This window comes from Canis lupus, chromosome 5 (assembly GCF_003254725.2).
Source record: "Canis lupus dingo isolate Sandy chromosome 5, ASM325472v2, whole genome shotgun sequence".
Taxonomy (NCBI): domain Eukaryota; kingdom Metazoa; phylum Chordata; class Mammalia; order Carnivora; family Canidae; genus Canis; species Canis lupus.
This window is the reverse complement of record NC_064247.1, coordinates 81,701,136-81,718,468: the sequence shown is the minus strand read 5'-3', so window position 1 is coordinate 81,718,468 and position 17,333 is coordinate 81,701,136. Positions and strand designations below refer to the sequence as shown.

Sequence of the window (17,333 nt, the reverse complement as noted above, 5' to 3'; positions counted from 1 at the left end):
GCTGGGCTCCAGAGGGCCAGACAGATGGCAAGGGCATTTCCTAGGGCATCACAGGGGTGCTCAGGATCCCAAGACAACCACCAGTCAGCAAACTTTTCCTCTTTCTAGAACCCAGCCAGGGCACAGAGAACCAGGCCAGGCTCCCAGCAGTCTGGGTGGAGGCCTTGCATGTGACAAGGTTTGTGATGACTCATAATAATGAAGGACTGGGGCACAGAAGATGGGGATGAGCCCTGAACTAAGCCAACAGGAAACCTCACCCTTTTCTAAGAAGAGAAAACCCCACAAAGCTCACCTCTCTGGCTTGAGCATACCCTGTGTGGTAGCAGGCCTAGTCCCTAGGGTAGTGGCCTTCCTTAGGGATCTCTGATGAGTAGTCACTGGGACTGGGCTCCCTAGCAGTTTAGAACGATTCTTTATACACCCCAGTCCACTGGCTGTAAGCCGCACAGAATTGGCCCAGACCAGATGAGCCATGGAGTTATTACCCTCATCTCCACCCATACCATCCCCCCCCAGCTGCCTTTGGAAATGCCACAAATCACTGTCACCTGCTAAGAGTCATGGAGGAAGACCAGGCCTTGCTGCTGGAGAGAGAAGAAGGCCAGGAGGTACCCCTACTGGTACTCTCAAGCTGACAGCACAGCATACATCCCTGTTTGGGGAAAGGGCCAGACTCCACACCCTGCACTTGCAGGTTCCACCATGCTCCATCCCAGTCAGCCCCCAAGAGCCCAAAGGGAAGAGACCCAATAACAGTACTTACCGGGAGGTCTGTGAAGGCTATACCTGCAGAGGGAAAGAAAAGAAATCAGGCCACTTGATCTCTTATACCTCTGTGGGACCACAGAGGATCTATCACAATGGGTGGGGAGGGGCTGTCTCCTTTGGTAGAGGTCAAGCATGAGCTAGGGCCTGGTAGGTCTAGATCCTGGACTTTCCTTTGCTGGGTGGCCTGGCTGGAAGTAAAGTCAAATACTTGAATACCTGTCCACAGCTCTTCTACTCTCTCAGGGAAAATCTGCTAGGAAGGACTAAAACCAAATAATTTACCCTGAGGCCTCTTCAGGCCTGATCCTTTTTGCAATCCAACATGTATTTATGGATACTCACTGTAAATGCTAAGTCCTTTTCCATCCATCACCTCATCTGACCTGCATACCAGTTTTGGGGAGCATACTTTCTTATCCCCACTTTACAAATGAGGAAAGTAAGCCTCAGAGGTGAAATGATTTGCCAACAGTCATAAAACTAGCAGAAGTGGTAGGCCTGGACTCTTTCCTAGTCTGATGCTCCAACATGATCTCTAAGCTGACAGAGAAGTGGAGACAAGGAGGGTAGCAGATGCCCATCTCCAGTCCATTCCCATCCAGAGTCTCCAGAGGTTTCAGGTTGTCAAATCCTAGGTCAACACTGGCCTGTATGCTCTCTGACCCTTCTGCCAAGAGAAAGGGCTGCTTCCAGGTTCCTCAGACTTGAGTTGGAAGTGAGAGTGGAGGAAAGTAGTACCCAAAATATATGAGCAGGATAGGCATCTCAGAATATCCGCCAGAGCACTCACGTTCTATAGATTGAGAACGGCTCATGGCCAAGTCCTTCCAAGGACTCACAGCCCTCTCATTTTTAGAAAATTTCTTGTATCTTCTAGAAGCTCCTGAACTTTTGGACTGAGAAGTTTCCAAGCCACTCCTTAGAGGTTCCAGCTGCTCCCTTAACTCCTACCCAGAAGAGAAATTGAAACCCAGCAAGACAGAACAAATGAGGGTTGACAGTAGGTCTCCCAGTGAAGCTGGGGCCAGAATCCTGTCAGGCAGCCGGCATATACCACATGCCTGCTCTGTGCTGGGCACTGGGCTCAGGGTCTGCCAAGGAACCACTTAATCCTCAGAACAATTTTGGAAGGTGTATACTGTCTTGAATACCAGTTTACAGATTAAAAAACCACAGTGCAGAGAAACTGTTCACATTCCTTGCCAGGCTATTTTGCTCTGTAGTGAGGGAAGCTCACAAATCCCAGGATCTGCCTGCATGGAGCCACTCCTCAGCCCCACGTGCAGAGGCAGTCTCAGAGCTGCCAGATTTGAAGCTGGAAGCCCCTCTGCATCCAAGACCTCAACGCCCACCCTGCAGGTCTGCACAGGAGCTACCCTGGTGGATCTCAGTACGGTAGCAGGCTGCTGCTGCTCTACTCCCAGCTCATGGAGAAGACCCACGGGCCTTGGGAAGAGGAGGTCAGACTCCATCAGCTATCAGTAGCATAACCTTGGCAATTTACCCAATCTCTGCAAGCCCGTCTGAGAAAGGGGGTAGCACTAAACCTGACACTTCAAGAAAGAAAGGAGAAACAGAGCTACTTGATGAAAACTGCTTCAAAAACTGTGGGGTATTGGTACAAGCTGGCTGCACTTGTGCTACAGGGTGAGCCAATTGCCACACTTCTGGGCAGGGGATAATGTACCCTGGCTTGCCCAGGTCTACCTCACAATGGCACTCAGGAAGGACAAGGCCTTGAGGTGCTTCCAGGAGGATGAGGAAAGAGGCTACTCCACCCCCTATTGCACTGGACAAGGGCAACACTGCTTCCCCCGCCCCCAGCCCTGCAGGTCTCTGGGAGCCTCTGCAAAGCCAATGTAGTGATGAGATGTGGGAAAAAGGTCAGGCAAAGAGCCCGGATGCAAACAGAACATTCAAACTTGCAGATAAGAAGTGCTCTGAGCCAAGAGACATAGGTCAGGGGTCAATGAGGCCAAAGGTATAACACCTATAATAGCACAGAGTGTATACAAATGACTCTGCAAGGGCATCTGGGTGGCTCAGTTGGTTAAGCATCTGCCTTCGGCTCAGGTCGTGATCCTGGGGTCCTGGGATCGAGCCCCGCATCAGGCTCCCTGTTCTGTGGGGAGTCTGCTTCTTCCTCTGCCTCTGTGTCTCTCACAAATAAGTAAATAAAATCTTAAAACAACAACAACAACAAAACAAAACAAACAAAACAACCCCCCCAAAAAAACAGGCAGCCTTGGTGGCTCAGCAGTTTAGCGCCTGCCTTCAGCCCAGGGCGTGATCCCGGAATCCTGGGATCGAGTCCCGCGTCAGGCTCCCTGCATGGAGCCTGCTTCTCTCTCTGCCTGTGTCTCTGCCTCTCTCTCTCTCTCTTTGTGTCTCTATGAATAAATAAATAAAATCTTAAAAAATAAAAATAAAAAAATCTCTGAAAGTGCATGGACCACTCACAGGTGAGACATCATTTTCCTGTCTCCATTCATTTGCTCATCCATCCTTCCATTAAGTATCTGCTGAGACCTCACAGGAGCCAGGCCCCCAAAGTGCTGCTGGCTCCAGGAGTCATTAATTACACAGACCACTGACACAAGGGCAAGTGCTGTGACAGAGGAACGATGGAACAATGCAAAAGAGTGGGGAGGTCGGCGCAGGGAACATCATTCTGCTTCTATAAAGGGGAGAGGGTTAGGGTTCTGAGGGTAGAGAGCTGTGACTGATCTCAGGTGAGATTCTGAAGCACATTATAGATAAGCTGGCTTGTGGAAAGGAAACAAGGCCATTAGAAGATTCATCAAGTGGTCTATCACCCCAAGTTCACTGCCTTTCCATTAAATTTTGTGATCTAGAAAATGCAGGGGGCAGGCCATATACATTTTTTAGTAAAGTCTCAGTAATATCCTTGCGGACAGGACAGAAAAACACAAGTTTCAAACTAACATTATGAAGTGATTCTCAAATAGCTATACCCTGAAGGACTCAGATCTCAGCCTCTTCCAATATTTTTTATCAAGACCTTGATGAAAACATATATCAACATGCTTATCAAATTTTAGGTTAATACAGTGCTGACAAGGCTATCCAATATTTGAGAAAAAACAACCAAGATCCTAGAAGATCCTGACAGGCTGGAAAAATAAGCAATATCCACCTAAACAAGTGAGGTCTTGCATGAGGTCTATACAAAACATGGAATACAGGGATAAGAATTTAAAAATACGAGGGTTTGGGCTGACATTAAGGTTGCTGAGAGCTCCCTATGGACCTAGGGACCTGACTGACAAAGAGCTCAGAGGCTAGGCAGAGGGTACAGATGAGGGAGATGAAGGTACAGAGAGGACAGCAGCTTCATCCCATGGCAGGTGTTGTGCTCCAGGCAAAGTGTGGATAGCCTGGAGGAATGTGACAAGGGCAGGTGTCCAGAGCAGAGGGGAAGGACTGAGCCTGGGACAAGAGTAAAGAGTGAGAACCCACAGCAGAGGCCCCTGGGACTCTGACAGCAAAAAAAGAGCCAGGAAACAGCTGGAGACAAAAAGCAGAGTGGCAAGTAAGAAGCCATCTAGAGAACTTGCCCTAGCTGCCAGCTCATCAGCTGGATGCCAGCAACTACAGCTAAGCGGCTACAGATTTCAGAGGAGGATTTCTCCAGATGTGCACCTGGATCACCTCTGCAGTGTTTATGCCATGCTCTTGGCTATCCACTGTGGGCTGTGGCATCAGACTGTCCTAATGAGGAATGCTGACTCTTGGCCACTCAGCCTCAACCACCAGCAAACCTGATTCCCACTCACGTACCCTAATTTGGCCCAGGCTCATCTCATGGAGAACCCACATAGAAGTCATCACAGTGGGGAATGACAGTCACCTTTTTACTGCCCCTCAAGCCAGAGGATGCAGTCCTCCTAGAAGTTATGTTCTAAGGAAAATGTCCAATTCCCTTTTCTGGCAAGGCCTGTGGCCAGTCTAGCTGGTATCTCTGCCCAATCAGAGACCTCTGCAAACTCAAGCAGGCAGGCCCAGCAGTCAGGCATTACCTCAGGGCCACTTTGGCCAAGGGCTCCTCTCACTCAAGGGCCAAATACCAATCAGCCTATAAGAGCAAGGCATCATAATGACCAACATCTCTCCATCTCCCAGGCTCTTATCCTAAATCTTTCCACATGTACAGGGTTGCTCTTCCAAGAGATCCTCCAGGGTCCCCATCACTCCACTAATTGCTGCTCCTCCTGGGTTCCTGATCCTGGTTGATAGCACAACTATCCAGCCACTTTCCCATCCTCCCTTCTTTCTAGTGCACCCCATCTGTCACTAATCCTGCTGGCCACCCTAGACTTTGTCAGGCTTGCTCCCCATGCCCTGCATCAATCATCATGGCCTTGCCTCAGGCTACCTGCTTCCTCCCCAGGCCCTCACTCCAGTCAGTCGCTTCTTTGCGGTTACATCAAAGGACCTTTTTAAATAGAACTCTGTCCAGGTTTGCTATCTTTTAACCGGCAAAAGGGCCAGAAAAGACCTGGCCCCATCTAACTCCAGCCTGTCTGCTTACCTCCTATACTAGAACGCACCTATTGCTCCACAGCAACAGCATCTTGCATGTTGGAAGGGCCAATCAAAGTCAGAGCCCAGACCATGCACATGCAACTACTACCACTGTCAGGTATGTACGCAGGCCCCTCAAACTTCTCACCAATGCCAAACCCTGCTCCAAGAGGTTTCACACAGGCCAGAAGCATGACCATGACCTTGCTGTTTTTTCAGCACTGACCCTAGGCTTCATAAATGCTGCTAAATGGATGGATTAACAAAGGAAGCACCTCTGCTACCTTTTCTTCACTTTGCAGTGTTTCAATGCCTGGAAATGGCTGGAGTTCCCCAGAGCTCAGCAGAGGATCACTGAAACTGTTTTGGCTTTAAAGCCTGCCTTTGGGCCTCTCACTAATCAAAGTGGTTCCACAGGGCAGACCCTCTAAGGTCTCCAAGCACCCACCAAGGCTGTGGCCATTCTTGGTGTAGAAGCAGGTGCTGTTGATGAGGTTGACACAGCAGCCAATCACGTCTCCTGTGGTGAATGTGGGACCATAGGGCTGGCCAGTCCCGGAGGAGCAGAATGAGTGCCCATCATCGCCGTGGTAACCATAGGAATGTTTATCCCAACCTGTGGGGGAAGAGAACAGCAACAGCTGAGTGGAGGTACTTGAGACAGCAGCAGACACTGGCCTGGGTCTGAGCCCCTCTCCCCAGCCTGCTACCACCTCAGTCAGTATTCCTGGTCTCTCCGAGGCGGCTGTGGAAGGTCTGGCTATGTCAAAGGAGCAGTGAGTCCAGTAGGTCACCACACCTAAGTAGCTGAAGCAGTCAAGGGGTGCAAGCTGTGGTTAACAAGAACCCAAGCCATGAGTGACCTGGAAGGGACTTACCAGAAGGCCATGTCTGTGACAAGGAAGCAGTCAGGGAAAGCGTCATGAAGAAGAGGGTCTTAAACTGACCTTTGAGAGGGTTTTTAATGTGTTTTTTTTTTTTTTTTAATTTATCTACGATAGTCACACACACACACAGAGAGAGAGGCAGAGACACAGGCAGAGACACAGGCAGAGGGAGAAGCAGGCTCCATGCACCGGGAGCCCGACGTGGGATTTGATCCCGGGTCTCCAGGATCGTGCCCTGGGCCAAAGGCAGGCGCCAAACCACTGCGCCACCCAGGGATCCCCTTAACGTGTTTTTTAATTGAGGTATAATTTACTGGGCAGCCCGGGTGGCTCAGTGGTTTAGTGCCGCCTTCAGCCCAGGGCCTGATCCTGGTGACCCGGGATCGATCCCAGTCGGGCTCCCTGCGTGGAGCCTGCTTCTCCCTCTGCCTGTGTCCCTGCCCCTCTCTGTCTCTCTCTCTCATTCTGTGTGTGTCTCTCATGAATAGATAAATAAAATCTTAAAAAAAATAATTTACATGTAATAAGATTCTCCCGTTTTAATTGACAGTTCAACAAGTTATCACCATGTTCAAGATACAGAACATTTCCATTGTTCAAAACGGTTCCCTCATGCCTCCCCATGGTCTGGCCCACTCCACCCATCTCTAGTCCTTGGCAACACTGATCTGATTTGTTCCAAAGGTTTCACCTTTTCCAGGATGTCATATAAATGAAATTACAGAATACAGAGGGTCTTGTATCTGGCACCTCTCACTTAGCACAATGCATTTGAGATTCATCCACATTGTTTAGGTGTACCAATATTTTGTTTCTTTTTATTGCTTAAGTAGTACTCCATTATATGGATATGCCACAGTTTATTCATTCACTAGTTGGTGACATTTGAGTTGTTTCAATTTTTGGCTATTGTGAATAAAGCCAATAAATATTTGCATACATTCCTTTGCATAAACTTATGTTTTCATTTCTCTTGGGTAAATACTTACAGGTGTTATTGCTGGCTCATAAGATAAGTATATGTTTACCTTGATAACAAACTGTCCAACTGTTTTCCAAAGTGGCTGTACTCTTTGCATTCTCACAGCAATGTATAAAGTCTACTTTCTCACCAACACTTGGTATTATCAGTTGTTTGGGGTTTTTTCTTTTTCTTTTAGCCATTTTAGTAGGTATGTAGTATCTATAATGTCATTGTGGCTTTAATTCGCATTTCCCCAATGACCAAGGATCTTTGAGCATCTTTTCATATACTGAACCAACAATTTATTAGAAAATCATTAAATCGGGCAGCCCAGGTGGCTCAGCGTTTTAGCACCGCCTTTGGCCCAGGGTGTGATCCTGGAGACCTGGGATCGAGTCCCACATCAGGCTCCCTGCATGGAGCCTGCTTCTCCTTCTCCCTGTGTCTCTGCCTCTCTCTCTCTCTCTCTCTCTGTCTCTCATGAATAAATGAATAAAATCTTTAAAAAAAATCATTAAATTGTCTATTCAAATCTTTAACCAAATTTTTAAAAAGAATTTATGAGAAAGAGAGAGAGAGCGCACGCGCACATGCATGAACAGGGGGAGGGGCAGAGGAGAGGGAGAAACAGACTCTTCATTGAGCAGGGAGCCCAATGCAGGGCTCAATCCCAGGACCCTGGGATCACAACCTGAACCAAAGACAGACGCTTAACCAACTGAGCCAGCCAGGTGCTCCTTTAACCAGTTTTTAAAGTTGGGTTGTATATCTTATTAAGCTGTAAGGATTCTACATATAGTTTGAATACAAATGCTTTTATGTGTTTTTATAAATATTTTCTCCCAAGTTGTGGTATGTCTTTTCATTTTCTTTCTTTCTTTCTTTTTTTTTTTTTTTTTTTTAATGATAGGCACGCAGTGAGAGAGAGAGAGGCAGAGACACAGGCAGAGGGAGAAGCAGGCTCCATGCACCGGGTGCCCGATGTGGGATTCGATCCCGGGTCTCCAGGATCGCGCCCTGGGCCAAAGGCAGGCACCAAACCGCTGCGCCACCCAGGGATCCCTCTTTTCATTTTCTTAACAGTATTTTTCAACTAGCAATAATCACGCCTCGGATAAACCTCATTGGCTATGATACTGCCACTGCGCAAAGCTGTTAATGGTATTTTTCAAAGGCCTGCTGGAATTTTGATTGGAATTGGGTTAAAAAAAAAGGAATTGGGTTGAATGTATAGATCAATTTGGAGAGGATAGACAGCTTAATAATACTGATTATTCCAATCTCTGAACATGGCATATCTCTCCTTTTATTTAGGCCTTTAATTTCTCTCAACAATGTTTTAACAAGCTTATCTCTAAGTACTTTTCATGCTATTTCTAAGTGTTATTTTAAAAATTTAATTTCCGGGACACCTGGGTGGCTCAGTGGTTGAGCATCTGCCTTTGGTGCAGGGCATGATCCTGGGATCCGGGACTGATTCCCGCACTAGGCTCCCTGCATAGAGCCTGCTTCTCCCTCTGCCCATGTCTCTGCCTCTCTCTCTCTCTCTCTGGGTCTCTTATGAATAGATATTTTTTAAAAATTTAATTTCCCATTGTTTCTTGCTATCATATCAAATATAATTGATTTTGTGGCAGGGGACTAGGATCAAGGTTTCTTTTGGAGTGACAAAATGTTCTAAGATTAAGATGATAGTTGCACAACTCTGTGAACATGCTAAAAAACCACTGATTTGGGGATCCCTGGGTGGCTCAGCAGTTTAGTGCCTGCCTTTGGCCCAGGGCACGATCCTGGAGTCCCAGGATCGAGTTCTGCGTCGAGCTCCCAGGATGGAGTCTGTTTCTCCCTCCTCCTGTGTCTCTGCCTTTCTCTCTCTTTCTCTCTCTCTCTCTCTCTCTGTGTCTATCATAAATAAATAAATAAATAATCTTTTTTAAAAACCCCACTGATTTATATACTTTAGATGAGTGGTTTTTATGACATGTAAATCTTATCTCAATAAAGGTATTAAACACATATACATATATATATATATTTGACTTTTTACATATTTACCTGGTATCCTGCAACCTTGTTAAAACTCAACAATTAGTTCTCGTAGCTTTTATGAAGATTCTTTGGGATTTTTCAATACACTATCTGAGAATAAAGACAGTTGTATTCTTTCTATCTATTCTGTATATCTTTTATTAATCTCTTTTTCCCGCCTTACTGCACTAACTAGGACCTCCAATACAATGCTGAATTGAAATAGTGAGAACAAAAATGAGACCTCTGAAGCACACCAGTTTTGTACAGGGAAAAGAGTGATAAAGGTCATTCTGGGAAGGTAAAGGCATGAGCACAAGTGGTACCAGAGGGTGTGAGCTGCAGAGGGGCCTGACTGCCTACTTGGCTAAGGAGCAGGAGTAGAGCCCATAGGGCCATGGCAAGCCAGGACTTGCAAAGGGTAAGCAAGCCTGACAGGCTAGCAAGCAGGTCTACTCCTCAAAGCAGCCCCTCCAAATAGCTTTCCCAGCCTCTGCTGCCTCCTTGGGGTCTGTGCCACATGCCCATGTGAACATACTTAAATACGCTCCTCCCTTCCCAAGTGGCATAGGTAGAAGCTCTCCTTCTGGGAGGGAAGCTCTCTCCAGAGGGGCAGAGTGCTTGAGGATCTGAATAGCTGAGAAAGGAAAGCAGAGCTCAATTCTCAGTGTGTGTATGTATGTGTGTGAGGAGGTGGGGGGTGGGGGGGGAAGGAAGGAGCATGTGGGCAGTAAACAGAGGTATGGGGGTGAGAACAGAGGAGAAGACCACTGGTTGGCAAGGGAGGGAATGACTGGAGAGGTGAAGTGACCAGATCCTGGAGCCCAAACTCTGCCCTGCATTTGGATTGCTGGGCTCCAGGGCAAGTTGCCCCTCATAATCACATTATTCATCCCAAGACTTGTGTCCCCTGAGCTTTCATGTCTTTTCAGCCAGGAGCCCTGGGTTAAACAAAGCTTCCCCAGAGCCCATAGTGAGGAACAGGCCAAAGCTGAATGGCCTTTCACTACTGAGTACAGGACCCAGAGAACTGCTGCTCCCCTCCCAATAGCTGCAGAAACTATCTTGAGAACTGCCCAAGGCTGGCTTTAGAAGGCCCAAGGCCTGAAGCCAGGCTCTGTCCCCACCTTTCCTATTCTCGAGACACTGGGACTGCCTGGATTGGGAAACAAGGTGCTACTCCAGGTACCAACCCAACTTCTAACCTCCCCAAGCCCAGGAATGGGCGGAACCTTTCTACTGCTGTGAGTACACAGGTCATTTGACCTCAGGGAAGTACTCTTCTGGGGCACAGTGATGCTCATTCCTGCCCTGCTGATGAGGCTACCACAGGCAATGCCTCTTCTCTGGCCTCCACACAGGAGGCCCTATGGCTCCTGGCAGCAGTAGCTGCAGCAGCAGCTGCTCCTCTGGTCTACAGAAGGCCACAAACAAAGGGGGTCTAGCTAAACAGTAGAGAGGACCAAAGTGACTGACAATCATCCCTCCAGGTCTGGCTCAGAATGTGCTTGGTGGCCCGAGGCCTGCCCACCATCTTCTCCTGCCTCAGGTTCCACATTAATATGCCACACTGGTCACTGCAGTTCTCCCCTCACCCCACTCCTGGATCCTTCAGATGGAGCATGGGCACTTCCCACACGTGGCACAGTAACTAATCATACTATCTGTGGCAACCTGTGAGGAGGAGAGCACCACAATAACCCTTTGTATGTGGCAGGACAGGTGCTGCTGCTTCCACCTCATCAAGAGACTGGGGGCCTTGCTCAGCAGCCTACAAAGCTGAGGAATGTGAGCTGGGATTTGCACCCAAATCTTCAAATTCCAAACTCCACATCTTTCCTGTCATGGGTCCTGTCTCATTTGGGGTGGTGATCACTTGGGCAGTAAAACCATCCCCAAGTCCCTGACCCATCACCTGAAGAGAGGTGTTAGATACACTGGTTTTAGGCAGCTGCGGATGTCAGTTCTCGGACTTGAGTGAGTCAGGGGGCCTCCAGGCCAGAAATGGGGGAAAGCCCAGACCTCAGCCCTAGAGGAAGACATAGGGACTGTTGCCTCCTGCCTGAAGGCTGCAGATGCCTGTCTCTGCTCTCCAGAGTGCCCCCAACTTCCCACCTCACCAGGCAGCCAAGGCCAGCTAACCAGAACACACACTTCCACTCAGTGGCCACTGGAAAAGGCTTCCTAAGCAGGAAGCTACATTTCTCACATCAAAGAACATATACATGATCCAGACAAAAAGACAGGAACACGTAACTTTAGGCCACAGGCCTAAGCTCTCCGCATGGAATCCCCTAGGGTTCTGCTAGGCTGTTATTAACCCAAATTTCTGCTCCAAGGGCCTGGGGTGCCAGGAACAGAGGTGTGGCTCTCCTCAATGGTGCTTGAGCTTTCCCTAAAGCCAAGCCTACCACTCACCACCTCCTAAATGCATCATGATCCTAACGCTTGCCCCTTGAAGGATTCCATAACATTATTTGGAACACTGCCCCCCAGCATATTGCTCACATTCCTGATCAATCCTGACCCCTATCGAACCTTTCAAGTCACCAGTCACTGGTGACTGTCCCTGTCTGTCTTCCCTGGCCAAGACAGGAGCTCCTTCAGGCAGGGGCCGTACAGTCTCAAAACCAGTTCCTTCAGTGCCCAGCACGTCAGGAGTCTGAGAGGTGATACAAACATGTATGCACACGTGTCACGTGTCTGAGTGTTCGTGTGCAGGTGACCTGTCCTAGCCTGTTTTTCTTTCACACAAGGATGACCCTGTAGGATAGATTTTATATGCAGATTTTACTGTCCAGAAGGTAGAAGACTTTCTAAAACTAGAAGATTTTCTTTGTTTTAGCTTTCTCAGATTGAAGCAGTAGGTATTCTAGAAATCCTAATAAAAATGTGGCCATTTGGGAGAGCATGGATGGCTCAATCAGCTGAGTATCTGACTCTTGGGTTTCGGGTTTCTGGTTTCGGTCATGATCTCAAGGTCATAAGATCAAGCCCCGAGTTGGCCTCAGCACTCAGTGGGGAGTCTGTTTGGGATTTTCTCTCCCTCTGCCCCTCTCCTCCACTCATACACTCTCTCTAAAGTAAATAAATAAATCTTTTTTTTAGGATACAATTTTAAATAAATTTTTAAAAAAAATATAGCCATTTGATTTCTTAAAAGTAGTGAAATTACCCAGAAAAAAACATTTCCTTAGTGGTAAAGCCAATGACTCAAGGATATTTGAGAGATATTTTTGTCTCCACATATCGGAGTTCATTAACTATCACCAAAACAACAGATGCTTACATTTCCAAAGACCTAAAATAGAAATTAAGTATTTTGAATGGTTTTCTTCAAAAATAAACTATGTAATTATTTAGACAAAACTACCATAGAGTTGTAAGTATAGATTTTAAATTTTAAAAAACTGAAGAGCAAAAAAATAAAAAAATTAAAAAAAAAAAAAACTGAAGAGCTCTGTTAAAAAAAAAAGATACTTATTTAGAATCAATTCAAGATTCACCATCACTCAGGTTGTCTGTAAAATAGGTAAGTTTTCCTGTTTTTGTTTTCAATTCCTAAATGATTTTTCAACTATACAGATTGACCCAAAGGAAGAAAATTCATAGTCCCTGTGGTACACTGAATAAGGCTGTCCATGTCCTAATCCCAGAACCTGTGAATATGTGATTGTATATGGTAAAAAAGATTTTTGCAGAAGTGTTTAAGTTAAGGCTCTTGAAATGGGAGACTGGATTATCCTGGATAATCTAGATGGGTGGCAATGTAATTACAAGGGTCCTTGAAGGAAGGAGGCAAGTGGGTCTACTCAGAAAAGGTGATTTTTTAAAAAAATATTTATGTATTTATTCATGAGAGACACACACACAGAGAGAGGCAGAGACACAGGCAGAGGGCGAAGCAAGCTCCCCGCAGGAGCCCGATGCGGGACTTGATCCCGGATCCCCAGATCACGACCTGAGCCGAAGGGAGCCGCCCAAGCACTGAGCCACCCAGGTGTCCCAGAAAAGGTGATCTGAAAGCAGAGATTGTTAGATGCTGCAATGTTGGCTTTGAAGACAGAGAGATGGGGACACAAGTTAAGAAACATAGGTGGGATGGGACACCTGGGTGGCTCAGCGGTTGAGCGTCTGCCTTTGGCTCAGGGCGTGATCCCAGGGTCCTGGGATCGAGTCCTGCATCGGGCTTCCTGCATGGAGCCTGCTTCTCCCTCTGCCTGTGTCTCTGCCCCCGCCCCGCTCTCTGTGTCTCTCATGAATAAATAAAATCTTAAAAAGAAAAAGAAACATAGGTAAGTTTCCTTGCAGAAAAAGCAAGGAAACAGATTCTACCCCCGCTAGAGCCTCTGAAAACAATGTCACCCTGTTGACATCTTGATTTTAAGCCTTCTATCCTCCAGAACTGCAAAATGATTATTTTTTTAAAGATTTTTTAAATTTATTTTTATGTATTTTTGAGGGAGAGAGAGAGAGAGCATGCGCAAGAGCAAGCAAAGGGGGAAGGGAGAGAGGGAGAGAGAGAATCTCAGACTCCCTGCAGACAGCAGAGCCCAAAGCAGGGCTGGATCCCATGATCCTGAGATCATGACCAGAATGGAAATCAAGAGTCAGATGCCTAACTGACTGAGCCACCCAGGCGCCCCTAAATATTTTATTTTATTAAGGTTTTGAGAGAGAAAGAGAGAGAGAGCGCACCCATGAATGGAGGGGGACAGAGGGAGAAGGAGAAACAGACTTCCCACTGAGAAGAGCCTGAAGCTGGGACCTGGGATCATGACCTGAGCCAAAGGCAGATGGTTAACCAACTAAGCCACCCAGGCGACCCCCCTAAAGATTTTTTTTTTCAGTAATCTCTACACCCAACATGGGGCTTGAACTCACAACCCCAAGATCAAGAGTTGCATGCTCTACTGACTGAGCCAGCCAGGGGCCCCTAAAATGATTATTTTAAGCCACTACTATTGTTACAGCAGAAAGAGGAAACTAATATGGTCTCTCAAAACTATTGATGAAGCTACTGAGCATCTGGAATGATCAGTGTAAAAAATCAACACCTCAGCTCTTTATCTCTTGCTCTTCAGAGTGCTATGAAGTTAAAAGGTTTTGCAAGAAAAATGTAGAGCTTTAATGTATCTTCAATTGAAGCTGTCATTTTATAACCAATGTTTTTTCCAAACACAATTAAGAGCCCGGGTGTGTATAGAAGGAGCCTATGTGGGCAGCCCTGGTGGCGCAGCGGTTTAGCGCCGCCTGCGGCCTGGGGTGTGATCCTGGAGACCCAGGATCGAGTCCCACATCGGGCTTCCTGCATGGAGCCTGCTTCTCCCTCTGCCTGTGTCCCTGCTTCTCTCTTTGCTCTCTCTGAATGAATAAATAAATAAATCTTAAAAAAAAAAAAAGGAGCCTATGTATGTGTATGAAAGCTAGCTTGCAGTGAAAAATGGAATGTCAAACACTTCATTTGGTAGCTGCAGCTTGATAAGGGCCACTGTGCTACCTTCCCATTCTCTAGGAAGAACAAGGAACCAATCCACTTGCCACCAATTAGTTAACAAAGGCCCGCCTAACTCCAAGGAACTGACAAATTGGAGGTGGTGGGCAGTGTGAAAGCAGCAAAGAAGACATAATCTATAAGTAAACCAACAACCAAACAAGAAAACACCTAGTAGATAAAATGTGCTCTGAAGGAAATAAAGCCAGGTGATGGGGCTAGAAATGGGAGCAGGGATGAGGACTGACCAGGATAGAGGAGTCAAGTAGTCCTCACCAAGGCATGACCCCTAAGCAGAGGTGTGCTTGACGAGAGAATCAGAAAAAAACTTTGGAGATAAAAGGAATGAGTTCACTGTGACTGAAACAGGAAAAGATGGACAGTGGGGCTGGAGCCAAGAGAGACTTACAAAGACTTGGAACAGAGTCAACAAGACTCACTGGACATGCGTGCTGCTGGTTTGAGAGCAAATAAGGATGCCCCTCAGGTTTCTGTCCTGGACAAATGGGTGAATGGTGGTACCACCTACTAAGAGAAGGAGCAGGCCTTTTAGACACATTAAGTTTGGGCATGTGGGTGGCTCTACACAGCTGGTGAACGAACATGGCTCATCCCAGGGGCTCAAGGCTGTGATGGGGACACTCACTAAACACCCAATGGTGCCGACAGAAAATTTAAAACGAACTCACTGGAGGAATTTCCTGCTGTGCTGTCCTGATACAATGGCTTTCTGTTTTTCCTTTGGGAGAAAAATTCAGGCCAGTAAAGGACTAGAAAGGTCAGAACACACATAGAAAAAGGCACCAGAAGCCCAAAATAGATGAGGAGATGGTCAAAGGCACAAGGTTACTCGAAAGGGCTTAAGTTGCCCCGCCCTCCATGAATCTCTCGTCCCCAGGCCTTGAGAGGCTGTACAGCAGAGAGGAGAAGGTACTCGCACGGCCAGCCGTTCTTGAGGAATCAGACAGGAGAAAAATTTTAAGGCCAAAACCTAACTGCAGTTGCACATTCTGAAGAGAGTCCATTGTTGTCCAAGCTAGGGTCCTCTAGAGGGCTGTGTGGCCTCTGTCAGGAAGACACTGTAGCCCTGTAGGACAGGGCAAAAGGCTGAAGGGTTTCTGCAGTCTGGTCCTGGATAAAGCTTTGTTCTTCCAAGATGGCAGGCCCTGGGCAGCCACTTGCTTCCTTGGACCTTGGTTCCCTTCTCTCTACCAAGTGAGGGGGGAGCAATTGGACAGTATTATCAAAGGGCCCCAAGGTCTACTTATAAGAAACACTGAGTCTCCAAAACAATCAGCAGGTACAACAAGCCCCATCTGAAGGTTGATGAAACTGAGACACTGAGAGGGCTAAATGAAGGCTTATGGTCTTGCGGATGACACTCTCAGAAGCTCAGTTCTCCCTTCCTCTCAGGTGAGCACCAAGAATGTACCCACAAAGATACAAGCCACTATCTCCTCCTTCTTGAGGTGGCCCCCAATCCAAACTCAGGAAAAAGGAAGATCCTGTGAAAGTAGAACACTTGAGTTCCTCGAAAACTGTGCTCCATTAGAAAAAACTTCAGGTAATCTCTACAAGGTTTCTGGACCGCAAGCTGGGCTGACCTGACCAATACTACTCCCTACTGTTATCTAGCTGAATTCCATCAACTTTGAGAAGGGACTGGCCACAAACCCTCTGGGCACCCCTCCCCCAAGGCTGCAAGAACAAACAGTAAGGTGGGTAAACAAGGAGTGCTAGGATTTGTCTGCGAGCCCCCCCCCCTTTTTTAATATATATATTTTTTATTTATTAGAGAGAGAGAGAAGCAGGCTCCATGCTGGGAGCCCGACATGGGACTCGATCCTGATCCCATCCCGATCCTGATCCCATCCCGGGTCTCCAGGATCACACCCTGGGCTAAAGGCGGTGCTAAACTGCTAAGCCACCAGGGCTGCCCTTTGAGCTCCCCTTCTTTAGGGGATAGCGCTCACCTAAGTCCTCCCCTACACCAACCCTGTCTCCAGTGGGGACTGCTAATCCTAGTAACTCCTCCTCCTTGACCCAAACTCATTTAGAGACCTTAGAATTTTTCTACAGGGATGTTGGGAAGAGAGTGGGTCTCTCAAAGCTCTGTGCTGCCACTGTTTCAATCTCGTGTTGAAGGCCAGTTTGACAGACTAAAGCTAATAAGCACAAAGCAGGTGCAAGAGACAGAGAAAGAAAAGTCCCAAACAGCATTTGAGTCCATGACATCTTACTCCTGTTTACCCTACCTGAGTTCTGGCTGACCAAACTGGTGAGACATGGGTTTCTCTCCAACCAAAGTTCTCTGGCTAAAGGGGCCACCTCTAAGCATCTTTTTGTTCACTTTGCATTATGCCTGGCCCACAGTAGGTGCTCAAGAAATTTTGTTAAAGTAAAAAGGAAAACGTGGCCAAGGGCTGGCAGGAAGCCTGAAGTATAAGATGGTTACTGGTCAGAGCACATTATGACTGACACACTGCTAGTGGACAATTCTGGGCTCGACTATGAGGAGTTTTGTTGTTACCATTTTTCTTTTTAAGAAAAGAAAGGCAATTAAAGCTGTCAGCCTGCACCTTGCTCCCTTATACAGATTAATTAAGACAGATTAAAGCTGTCAGCCTGCACCTTGCTCCCTTAT

The 17,333-nt window shown here is 47.1% G+C and overlaps 1 protein-coding gene and 1 pseudogene across 4 annotated transcripts in view; both read right to left on the bottom strand.

The window, feature by feature from the left end:
* Positions 1-17,333, bottom strand: part of RANBP10 (RAN binding protein 10) — a 74,161-nt gene that overhangs the window by 12,349 nt on the left and 44,479 nt on the right. Inside the window, exons 4-5 of one of the 4 annotated variants that reach the window (XM_025426568.3) lie at positions 5,765-5,932; positions 767-789 (exon numbers count right to left, since the gene is read on the bottom strand). In XM_025426568.3, the coding sequence (XP_025282353.1) occupies positions 767-789; positions 5,765-5,932 (191 nt within the window). Of the gene's footprint in view, positions 1-551; positions 646-766; positions 790-5,600; positions 5,725-5,764; positions 5,933-17,333 lie in introns of those variants that run through there. The other 3 variants (XM_025426569.3, XM_049109654.1, XM_025426570.3) reach the window with 3 other exon arrangements.
* Positions 8,237-8,321, bottom strand: LOC112647645 (U4 spliceosomal RNA; annotated as a pseudogene).